Source organism: Rhinopithecus roxellana, chromosome 13 (genome assembly GCF_007565055.1).
Source record: "Rhinopithecus roxellana isolate Shanxi Qingling chromosome 13, ASM756505v1, whole genome shotgun sequence".
In the NCBI taxonomy this organism is placed as follows: Eukaryota; Metazoa; Chordata; class Mammalia; order Primates; family Cercopithecidae; genus Rhinopithecus; species Rhinopithecus roxellana.
In genome coordinates this window covers 7,625,995-7,638,904 of record NC_044561.1, presented here as the reverse complement: position 1 = coordinate 7,638,904, position 12,910 = coordinate 7,625,995, and the positions used below count along the sequence as shown (strand labels likewise).

Sequence of the window (12,910 nt, the reverse complement as noted above, 5' to 3'; positions counted from 1 at the left end):
AAGCAATCAAATTTCTAACAAGATACTTACGGCCATTCTGATTCAGGATGTTTTTGGTAAGCATCTATGACATCAATTGCAATATTGAGGTTTTCTTCCAGTTCTTTCATTCTTTCATGATTAAGGGATGTAAACAAAATCATTGAAGAGTAGGCAACAATTTTTTTGTCCGGATGATTTAAGCAAGACCTTCCAAACAAGGAAATGAGACTGTTAGCCCAATTTAATAATGTGATAAAACACAAAAATAACAGTAATACCATTGGCAAATTCACTACATACTAATACTTTTGAGGATTTAAGGGAGAATTATAGCACTTTAAAATAAGTAAATTATTTACTGTAAAAATAGTAAATATAAACTTAGTCACAATAAAAAGTACCCAAAATATTAAAGTTGAAGTTGACATAGAACTCAGAAGGCAAAAAGCAAATAACTTACCATTAGAGATAAAGATTAAAATGATTACATTTATAAAACATTAAAATGTTCATTCTTGTTAGAAAAAAACCAACAGGTACAAAATGATATCCTCAATGACTGCTGGCACTGCTTTAATAGTCCTTAGGGACAAGATGCCTACAGGAGAGATGGTACAGTGGAGCAAGAAATAGAATTTGGAGTCAGGAGCCTCGCTATAACTCCTAGCTCCTCTAGCTATCAGCCAGGTGGCCTGGGGAAGGTCACTGACATATTGATTGCCAATTATATCATGTGTTATGCAATATGGCAGGATTTTGCTTTTCAGTTAAACTTCATAATACTCTTCTGAAGGAGATATTATTCATATATTTCAGATACAGAATTTGTTAGCTTCACTTGGCCAATAGCACAAAGCAAGCACCTGACAAAACTGGAATTCAAATTTGGTTATATCTGTCCCATAAATGCATAAAGAGTGAAGGCAAAGAACCTCTCTTAGCTTGTTTTCTGGTTAAAAAATAAAATACAATAACAAAACCTTCTCTATTTCATAGGATTTTTATGACGATCAAATGAGATCTAAAAGCAACATGTAAACTGTTAAGACTTCTCTGACTGTCCTACACTTAAGCCTCTCCCTTGTCTTTCCATTATACCCTGGATTTACCCTAATTACCTTAGTTCTTACATCACAACGTACGTGCCTGTTCCTTTATCTCCCTGACCAAAAAATGAAATCTTCAAGAATAACGAATATATAAGTTACCACCGTATTCTAATCATCTATCCCACAACCTGGCAGATATTAGGTGTCCAAAATGTTTTAAGGGAATGAATTCTCAAAAATAAGCAATGTCTATTTCTGTAGCTTGAATTTCATAATTCTCTTCTTCCACCTAAGCTCAAATATCATTAATATATATATAGCACGAATATATATACACCTTCAACTTTTAATTATTTGCAGGAATTTGAGAAATTCCATGAGCTTCTAGAGTTTATCCAATCTTAACGCTAAACTTCACAGAGGAGCCCAGGAAAGCTGTACAACCAGGAAGGCCGGCACGGAATGTAAGCAGCACAGTGTTTACAATGAGCACAGGCTTTGGATCCAGATGGCAGCAATGGGTTTAAACTCTAGCTCTGCCATTTACCAGTGATAAGCTTCAGGTCTCTCATCTGTCCAGATGGGGAGACAGTAACACTTACTCTGCAGGCTATTGTGAGAACAGAAGAAATATACAGATAATGCCCAGTTCAGGGTAGGTACACAACAGCTGCTGCCCTGCTGTGCTGCTTATACTGTTGCAACCACCAGAGTTACCCCATTCATTGGCACCAAAGCCTGCATTCGAAGCCAGGCCTCCCACTCCCAGACTGTGCCTTTCATACTAGGTATAATGACTCTATCGCCTGCTCACCTTTTACCTCAACGCTCAATTTCTTATGTACAGAGCTGGTTTTTAAAAAGTAGAATCACCAGAAAAAGTACCAGGATCCGATCCGGATAAATGGAATGGTTACCCACATCTTACACTGATAAACGGACTGGTTACCCATTTCTTACACGGATAAACTGATTGTTTATCCACATCTTCTTCTTACTTTCCAAAACATACAGCATTGTGCTGAACATATCAGTATTCAATACATAAAGAATTTTAATTCACTGCCCATATTTTGATGTTTTATTTTAATTGTGCTTCTTATAAATTTCAGTGTCCTTAACAATATTACTTACTTTATCCATGACTTTTATTTTCGTAAAAGTAAACTGATATACAAGCAAGGGCACAAATCTTAAGTGTACATACAGCTCAGTGAACAAAGTTTGGATATGTACACATTCATGGAGCCACCACTAAGGTCAAGATACAGACGAACACTTCCAGGACCCAGGTGTTTCCCTAGTGCCCTCTCCCAGCTGGCACCCACCCACCAAGAACAACTACTATCCTGAACTCTATTACAGAGGGTTACTTTTCGAACTTTATATAAAATGGAAAAATATAACCACAATCTTCTCACAAGTTAGAAACATTCTTATCAATATACTCACAAAAATAGTTCTGGGAAAGCATGTACCCAAACAATAGACTGGGAGTCTTCATTCCGTGAGGCAATGTTGCCTAAAAACTGCAGGCCACAGCGAAAAGCTAAGAATATATAAAAGTTTAAAATACATAAATAAATGATTAAACACAATAAATAAATACATCTTAAGAAACATTCTCCATGTTATTAAACAGGAAGTTTCTGCTTGCTTCTTGTAAAAATTAAGGTCTCTCTCCACAAGGTCACTTTGGGAATAACATGAATATGCCATGGCTGGGTGCGGTGGCTCATGCCTGCAATCCCAGTACTTTGGGAGGCCAAGGCGGGTGGATCACTTGAGGCCAGGAGTTGGAGACCAGCCTGGCCAATATGCTGAAACCCCATCTCTACTAGAAGTACAAAAAATTACTCAGGAGGCTGAAGCATGAGAATTGCTTGAACCTGGGAGGCAGAGGTTGCAGTGGGCTGAGATCATGCCACTGCACTCCAGCCTGGGAGACAGAGTGAGACTCTGTCTCAATAAAAAAAAAAAAAAAAAAAAAAAAAAAGTTAATACGCCTTACCAAAACAATATACTCTACATACAAAATTGATTAACTTATTGCCTGGGTGCAGAGGCTCATACCTATAATCCCAGTCCTTTGGGAAGACGAGGTGCAGGGGAGGGGAGCGGATCACCTGAGGTCAGGAGTTGGAGACCAGCCTGACCAACATGGTGAAACCCCGTCACTACTAAAAATACAAAAATTAGCTGGGCGTGGTGGCGGGCGCCTGTAATCCCAGCGACTCAGGAGGCTGAGGCAGGGAGAACTGCTTGAACCCAGGAGGCAGAGGTTCCAGTGAGCTGAGATCAAGCCACTGCATCCAGCCTGGGAGACAGACCCAGAGACTCCATCTCAAAAAAAAAAAAAGATTTCTACTGAATATTTTGGAATATTAACACTCAAATCTGTGTAAAACTTAACATGCAAAAAGCCAACAGTATAGGTTGATCTGAACACCAACTGACCCAACAACTCATCAGGCACCTAAGATTAATGCTCGGGATCAGAACACAATTCTGAAAAGGAAAAGGCTTAAAGACGTCCTAGACATAAGAAAAGAAAACCCCAGACAGTTACAAATGACAGTTTACTTTACCAAACAGCTTATCAACTGACCTTTATGTAAATACTGCAAATGTTATGAAGACCCCCAAAAATCCCAACATTATTTTTACAGATTAAGAAAGAATAAAGGCTAAAAACAACACCAATAACTCAATTAAAGTAACTCATGCTTGTGTTTACATAAGATTTGATGAGCATAATACATTCGTCACACCACTGCAATTATTCCCTGAAAATAATACTCTAAATATTATTTTGACAATGTAATTACAGTTCTTACCTCAAGTGTGGTAACAAAAAACTGGCACACATACCCTGCTAAAAAATCTACCCAGAAAAAAGTTCTCACAGAAAAAGAGTCAACAGAGTACAGGCACTTTGTTAGAAACCAGAATACTTTTATTTAAAAGATTATTTGTAGTAGGTTTGAACTAACACACCGTAAAATTTTTTCCAAGTTTCACTGCTGAATCCAAATTTCATTGTTGAATTCCAACTAAAATTCAGTCATTTCACTGGCTGCCATTTTCAAGGTGATGAGAAATATTACTTCCTTTCCATTTTCCTTCTGGCCTCAATAATATCCTTCCAATAATATCTGTGGCCAAACACAAGCCATCTACTAAATAGGAACACAACTGAAAAATTAAATAAGACCTGAATAAATGGAGAGATGTTCCATATTCATGAACTTGAAAACTCAATAGTGTTAAGATGGCAATTCTTACCAAATTGATCTATAGATTCAATATCACCCCAAGTATCTACAATATATAGAAAACCTTTACAACTCTACAAGAAATAGACACAAACAGATCAATTAAAAACTGGACAAAGGACTCATACAGACATTTCTCCAAAGATTTACAAATGGCCAGTAAGTACGTGATCATTTAGGAAACGCAAATCAAAACGACAATGAAGTACCCCCACTTCACATCCACAGGATGACTACAACACAGAAATAGTCAGTAAGGATGCAAGAAATGGGAACATTCATACAGTGTTGGCAAAAAGTAATATGATTCAGCTGCTATGGAAAAGTCCGACAGCTCTTAAATGTTAAGCACAAAGTTACCATATGACCCAGCAATTCTATTCCTAGGTGTACACCCAAAAGAATTAAAAAGAGATAAACAAATGCATGTACCAGCATGTTCACAACAGCATTACTCATGATAGCCAAAAGGTGGAAACAACCTAAATGTCCAACAAACGATGAATGGATAAACAAAAGATGATGCATCAACACCACAGAGTATTATTCCACCATAAAAAGGAACGAAGTCATGATACACACTACAAGGTGGATGAACCTTAAAAACATTATGCTCAGTGAAAGGAGTCAGATACCAAAGGTCACATATTAGTTCTATGATTCCATTTATATGAAATATCCAGAGTACGTAAATCTACAGAGACAGAATGCAAAGTAATGGTTGCCAGGGGCTACGGGGAGGCAGAAAGAGAGCAACTGCTCAATGAAAACAGGGTATCCTTTTGGGGGTGATTTTCAGGCTGGGCGCAGTGGCTCATGCCTGTAATTCCAGCACTTTCGGAGGCCGAGGTGGGTGGCTCGCCTGAGGTCAGGACTTCAAGACCAGCCTGGCCAACGTGGTGAAACCCCGTCTCTACTAAAAATACAAAAATTAGCCAGGCGTGGTGGTTGGCGCCTGTAATCCCAACTACTCAGGAGGCTGAGGCAGGAGAATCACTTGAAGCTGGGAGGCGGAGATTGCAGTGAGGCAAGATTGTGCCATTGCACTCCAGCATGGGCAACAAGAGCGAAACTCCATCTCAAAAAAAAAAAAACAATTTAATTAGGTAGAGATGGTAGTTGCACAATACTGTGAATGAACTAAATGCCACTCGATTGTTCACTTTTAAATGGTTAACAACATGTGAATCTCAGATCAATAAAAAATAATTAAACTCATATAAATGCAACTACCTAAGTTAAGAACAACTCTTAATACAGCTAACAGGTAACAGGTCTTTAAGAATCTACCCTCTCAAACTAGGAATATGAGTGAATAGCCAAGCTAGTAACCAAATAACCAATTTACTCCTCAATGACAAACTGGTTCATAAAGGTAGTTTCAGGTGGCCGGGCGCGGTGGCTCATGCCTGCAATCCCAGCACTTTGGGAGGCCGAGGCAGGTGGATCACGAGGTCAGGACATCGAGACCATCCTGGATAAGACGGTGAAACTCCATCTCTACTAAAATTACAAAAATTTAACAGGGCATGGTGGCGGGCTCCTGTAGTCCCAGCTACTCAGGGGGCTGAGGCAGGAGAATGGCGTGAACCCGGGAGGCAGAGCTTGCAGAGAGCTGAGATCGCGCCACCGCACTCCAGCCTGGGCGACAGAGCGAGACTCCATCTCAAAAAAAAAAAAAAAAAAGTAGTTTCAGGTATCTGCTCCATTAAATTTTTTCTTAGGTCATCTACCTGCTTCAGTGAAAATCCTGTGAAGAATGAAATAATCTTTTGCCATATATTGTAAAAACTAAATACATCTTTTGTGGCACATTTGGGATAGAGCAGAAAAACGAGAAAAACGAGACTGAGGGGGACATGGAGTCAAAAGAAGATTTTTTAAATGAAAAATGGGAGAGCATATTATATGCTGATGAAAATGATGGAGTCAAGAGGAAAAAAACAGAGGCTGCCTGAGAGCAAGGGGATAATTTCAGGAGAAAAGCTTCTGCGTGGGCAGGTGGCGATGAAATCCAGCACATGGTGGAGGGGCTGGCTCCACTCTAATAGTTATTTAATCACAGCATTTGTACGGCACTTCCCCTTTGCTTCTTTATTTAGGATATATCATTAAAAGAGAAACCTCCTTCTGCCCACCACAGCACTGCAGCTCTGGAGCGCCACACTGCCCGCCCCATCAGGATCGTCAATTATGAAACACGGTACATTCTGAACTCTCTTTCTCAATTACTATACCACACAGAGACCTCAAAACAGCTGACTTCTCAAGTGACGCAGTGAAACACGGACTTTACTGCTAATTTATAATTCCCTAATTTTGAGTACTGATGCTTCCATTTTATTATAAAATGGAGCTACAGAAGTATCTTTAAATATATAATATCATAAAAACATTTCACAACTAAATCCTACATCCTTTCAATTTCTTGAGACTATTTTAGAAACTACTAACGCTCAAAAAAAGTGGCAGTGCACTTTATGTGTAAATTCTTAAAGAAAGTAATTAATTTTTAATTACCATTTCCTAAAAGAATACTTCAAAATCAAATAGCAAGATCCAAGAATTTTTAGCAAATTGAGTTTAAAATGAAAACACTAGGAAATCACAGAAATTAAACCAAGCCAGGCAGTGGCTCTAACACGCTAATTAAGCCTATTTCACCTGTGAAATAAGACCGTCACCTCTAGTTCTTGTCTATCTACCAAGAGAAGCACACATATTAACATCAATAGAAATATGCCTCATGTGGCTGCGCGGTGGTTCACGCCTGTAATCTCAGCACTTTGGGAGGCCGAGGCGTGTGGATTACATGGTCAGGAGTTCAAGACCAGCTTGGTCAAAATGGCGAAACCCCATCTCTACTAAAAAAAACACACACAAAAAATTACCCGGGCACTGTGGCAGGTGCCTGTAATCTCAGCTCCTCGGGAGGCTGGGGCAGGAGAATCGCTTGAACCCCGGGGGAAAGCGGCAGTTGCAGTGAGCCAATATTGCACCACTGCACTCCAGCCTGGGCAACAGAGTTAAGACTCCGTCTCAAAAAAAAAAAAAGAAACATGCCTCATGTTATATGCGAAGTACAGGCATTAAAGCTGTATATAAAACAATTTTTATAAGTCAAATTATATTTTAAATGCAACTAGAGATTTCTCATTTCAAGGATAGCCATTGAATTACAAGGTAAAGACGTTATTACAACAATGAAATTTAACCTATAATCTAGCACATCTAACTTATCCAACTGGAAATTTACATTAAAATTTTCTTTTTTTTTTTTTTTTTTTGAGACGGAGTCTCGCTCTGTCGCCCAGGCTGGAGTGCAGTGGCCGGATCTCAGCTCACTGCAAGCTCCGCCTCCGGGGTTCACACCATTCTCCTGCCTCAGCCTCCCGAGTAGCTGGGACTACAGGAGCCGCCACCTCGCCCAGCTAGTTTTTTTGTATTTTTTAGTAGAGATGGGGTTTCACCATGTTAGCCAGGATGGTCTCGATCTCCTGACCTTGTGATCCGCCCGCCTCGGCCTCCCAAAGCGCTGGGATTACAGGCTTGAGCCACCGCGCCCGGCCTACATTAAAATTTTCTAGGGTGTTTTTCTTTTGTTTTTTTGTTCTTCTGTTTTTGAGACAGGGTCTTGCTCTGTCACCCAGGCTGGACGTGCAATGGCATGATCTCAGCTCACTACAACTTCCACCTCCCAGGCTCAAGCGATCTTCCTACTTCAGCCTCCAAGTAGCTGGGACTATAGGTGTGTGCCACCATGCCCGATTATTTTTTCTTTTTTTTTTTTTTTGAGACAGAATTTCGCTCTTGTCACCCAGGCTGGAGTGCAGTGGCATGATCTCGGCTCACTACAACCTCCGCCTCCTGGGTTCAAGCGATTCTCCTGCCTCAGCCTCCCAAGTAGCTGGGATTACAAGTATGCTCCATCACGCCCAGCTAATTTTTGTATTTTTAGTAGAGATGGGGTTTCACCATGTTGGCCAGGCTGGTCTTGAACTCCTGACCTCAAGTGATCCGCCCGCCTCAGCCTCCCAAAGTGCTGGGATTACAGGCATGAGCCACTGCACCCAGTCTTTGTATTTTTTTAGAAACGGGGTTTCACCATGTTGCCCAGGCTGGTCTTGAACCCCTGAGCTCAAGCAATCTGTCCACCTCGGCATCTCCAAGTGCTAGGATTATAGGCATAAGCCACGGCACCCAGCCTACATTAAGATTTTCTTATCAAATAATTTAGGTTTACCCATAAAGTATTTCAATTCCTGGGACAAAGAGATCATATATTAAAAATCTATGTTTTTTTTAACATTATGTTAAGATAGCAACCACTGTCCAATGGAAAGGTGTTGATGCTAGAAGAACAAAGACCAAAACCATTCTATTAATGAGCTGAAAGAAGCTTGGTGTTTCTCTTAATCCCACGTCAACAACCATTAACAATCAGAGCTAAGTTCCATTTTCATCACACTAGATATTTGGCTTAGACACTTAACATGTGGCTCCCCTCAAAGGAATGTGAGCTCTCTAAGGGCAGAGATTTTTTTGTCTGTTTTTGTCACTGTTTGAATCACACCCAAAACCTAGACCAGGGCCTGTCACGTTCATAAATATTAAAAGATTGTCTATTAGTCTTACCACAGACTGGGCGGCTTAAACAACAGACATTTATTTTTACACAGTTCTGTGGTTAGAGGTGTGTCAACAGGGCTGGTATCTTCTGAGGTCTCTCTCCTTGGCCTGTAGATGGTCATCTTCTCCCTGTGTCTTCACATGGTCTTTACTCTGTGCATGGCCATGTTCTAATTTCCTCTTCCTATGAGGACACCAGTCATACACCCCCATTTGACCTTAACTACCTTAATTACCTCTTTAAAGATCCTCTCTCCAAATTCAGTCACATTCTGGGTACTGGGGGTTAGGACCATGCTGTGATCTGAATATCTGTGCCCCTCCAAAGTTCCTATGCTGAAATCTAATCCCCAACATGCCAATATAAGATGGAGCCTTTGGGAAGTGACTAGGTTATGATGGTGGAGCCCTCGTGAATGGGATTAGTGCCCTCATAAAAGGGGCCCAGGGAGCTTGTTTGCGCCTTCTGCCTTCCACCTTCCACCATAGGAGAACAAAGCAAGAGGCACCATCTACGAAGACAAGAGCAGCCCTCGCAAAACACCCAGCCTGCTGGGACCTTAATCTTGGACTTTCCAGCCTCCAGAACTGTAAGCAATACATTTCTGTTGTTTATAAACTACCCAGCCTAAGGCATTTTGTTATAGCAACTCGAACAGACAGACTTCAACACACAAATGTGAAAGGAACAAAATTCAGCCATTCAGGAAGGGAAGTTGTTACAACTTTATAATTCTTTAATATTTCACTATTAAAGTTTCCCTATCTCATGAAATACAGAACATGTGTTTCAAAGAATGATTTTTTTTTTTTTTTTGAGATGGAGTCTTGCTCTGTCACCCAGGCTGGGGTGCAGTGGCCGGATCTCAGCTCACTGCAAGCTCCGCCTCCTGGGTTCCCGCCATTCTCCTGCCTCAGCCTCCCAAGTAGCTGGGACTACAGGCGCCCGCCACCTCGCCCGGCTAGTTTTTTTTTTTGTAATGTTTAGTAGAGACGGGGTTTCACCGTGTTAGCCAGGATGGTCTCGATCTCCTGACCTCGTGATCCGCCCGTCTCGGCCTCCCAAAGTGCTGGGATTACAGGCTTGAGCCACCGCGCCCGGCCAAAGAATGATGTTAATACTCAAAGTACTGGTTTTGAACCCTTTATAAAGATATAAATAACCCATGAATTATATTGTATGCTACCTGTCAACAGAGCTTCCTGTTCCACTCGCAGTTCACGAAACAGAAGAATCAAATCAACAGCAACACCAATCGTATCCAAGTTCCTGTAGCAAGTTTTTAAAAAAAGACAAAATTAGACATGTTCATTCATTCATATATTGTCTATGGCTGTTTTTGCACTATAATGGGAGAGCTGAGAAATCTGATAGAGATTACAAAGCCTAAATTTATTATCTGGCTCTTTACAGGAAAAGTATAGCAACCCTAGCAGTAGGGGTTATATTTATATGCAGAGCCAACTGCTTTCAACAGTTTTCTTTGAGCACTTCCTGAAGTTTCCCATGACTCAGATTCTTTGCTTTATTGTATTATACCCCATTCCATGCATTCTTGGCAAAAGCAGTCCTAGTCCATACAAAGTGCCAAAGATGTAAAAAGATCTAGGCCTTAATAGCATCACACCTTTTGATTAACTCTTTCTTTAGCGACTTAAAATAAAATATCAGAAAAATAGGTACTAGTTGCAATCTGCATCTTGACTGGCTCAGAAATACTGGCCTTAGTTAAGCTTGGCCACAGTCTTTACTAGAATCTTTGTTGTATTTCTAACTAGAAAATTCTTTTCTGAAAATTGCTGCCCTAAATGGTTGAAATTTTCCTTTAAAAATCAACAGTGAATAGTAACACAATCGGAGTAGGGAAGAAAAATTAACACCCTTAAATGTTCCTTTTCATTTCAGCCCAACCATAAGTTGCATGCAACAAAAAGATCTTATCACAAACAGCACAGCTCTTGCTTTGCTGGCCCTACCAAAAGACCACCGATAACTTACTTGTCATAGAATTTATTTTTGTAATGTTTGAATTTTTATAGTTTGCATATATTACTCAAAAAAGAAAATAAAAATTGACTGCTTTGAAAGAAAGTATTAACATAAACTTGTACATTCGTTCCTGAGGCAGAGGAGGAAACATTTAAAGTTTACTGAGCACACAATCTGCATTAGGCATTTACATAAATAATCTCATTTACACCCCATAACCAGCCTGTCTGGAAGACATTGCTTACCCAGTTTTACAGAGGAGAAAACTGATACTCAGGAAGACCAAGTCACCTGTCCAGGGTCAGGATGGAGCACTCAGCCACAACAGGACCAGTGTGTAAGGCTCAGGACAGCAAGGGTAGACTGCAATTTTTTTTTTTTTTTTTTTTTTTTTTTGAGACAGAGTCTCACTCTGTTGCCCAGGCTGAAGTGCAGTGGTACAATCTTGGCTCACTGCAACCTCCACTTTCCTGGTTCAAGCAATTCTCCTGCCTCAGCCTCCAGAGTAGCTGGGACTACAGATGTGTGCCACCACACCCAGCTAATTTTTTATTTTTAGTAGAGATGGAGTTTCACCATGCTGGCCAGGCTGGTCTCGAACTCCTGACTTCAGGTGATCTGCCCACCTCAGCCTCCCAAAGTGCTGGGATTACAGGCATGAGCCACTGTGCCCGGCCCAAACTGCTTTTGAGTGTAAGGGCAGACTGCTTTTGAGCTTAAGCTTTAAAGTCAGATGTCTGGATATGGAGAGAATGTTCCCAGCCTCTCTCACTTAACAAGTGACTCTCAGACAAGTTATTTAACCTCTCCAAGTTACAGTTTCTTCTTTTGTAAAAATGGAAAAATTTCTTGAGTTTGTTCTAAGAATTAAAGAAGATACTACAAGCAAAGCACTTGGGACAAAGCCCAACGCCGAAGGCAGGCTCAACAAATGCTCGCTCCCTTCCCCACCAAGGTTAGCCAAGCACAAAGTGTATCTGCCAGCCACAGTCAAAAGTCAGTTCTAAGGCTCTCCTTTCCTTCTCCATCACACTAGAGCACCTCCTGACTGGAAAAGGACAAAAGAAACTAGCCTTCTGGCTAGATGCTTCTAGCATATAACTAGTTAGGTTTTAGAATGTTGACTGTTATTATCAAGATTATTATTGTTTCTATCCATTTATCTGCAAACGGATGGCAGGTCTGGTTTAGTATTGAAGTTACACGACTTACTTTTTACCCTCTCTCCTTTGATGTTAAAAATCTCATTAATCATATCAAAGCCTCAGGTATATGTGTCTAACCGAAGGCAGTCCCTCAAATGGCTTCTGGACCAGCCCAAGCTCACCCGTCACAGCGGTGACAGGGAAGCCTGGAGGCTCTGTCTACATCCAAGTCCAGGAAAGAAAGTGAGCATCCTGTTTGTGGCTTCTGACTTCAAGTAAAAATTTTTAATAAAAAGCAGGTTCCACAAAATCAAAGAAGAAAGATGCTGGGTTCTGGGAGGAGACAGTAACATGTAAAAGCAAAGAAGAGCACTGGACAGCTCACCTGCTCATGTTTTAACTACTTTTAAAAATGTGCACATCATAAAATAGGGGAAACAGAGCTTGGAACTTTACACGATCTTTAGGAAAGACAGGTCATCTTGTAAATTTACAAAATATGCTTCTTGTTCAAACACAAGAGTAACATAATTAAAAGGAATTAAAACGTTTACAACCTGAGGTCAAGAACTACATATAAACTTAGGCAGGTAAAATCTAGGAACAAAGACTCAAAATCAGCTTCAAAATACTATGAAAAACCAAATACCTCAAAATATGTGATAAAAACAAACAAGAAATCTAACCCCTGATGTTAAGCACATTCTATTATTTTATACACTAGTCAGAGAGACTCCAATGGCAAGGCCTATAGAGGGCCTCTCCCCGCAGATGTAAAGGGCAATCCTGCAGTAACGGTGGGTGATACTACTATGCCATTTTTTTTTTTTTTCCTGAGAC

General features: G+C 40.4%; 1 protein-coding gene across 1 annotated transcript in view; it reads right to left on the bottom strand.

Moving 5' to 3' along the window:
• Positions 1–12,910, bottom strand: part of ATXN10 (ataxin 10) — a 187,307-nt gene that overhangs the window by 154,934 nt on the left and 19,463 nt on the right. Inside the window, exons 3-5 of the mRNA XM_010366867.2 lie at positions 10,123–10,205; positions 2,484–2,580; positions 31–189 (exon numbers count right to left, since the gene is read on the bottom strand). Coding sequence (XP_010365169.2) covers positions 31–189; positions 2,484–2,580; positions 10,123–10,205 — 339 coding nt within the window. The remainder of the gene's footprint in view (positions 1–30; positions 190–2,483; positions 2,581–10,122; positions 10,206–12,910) is intronic.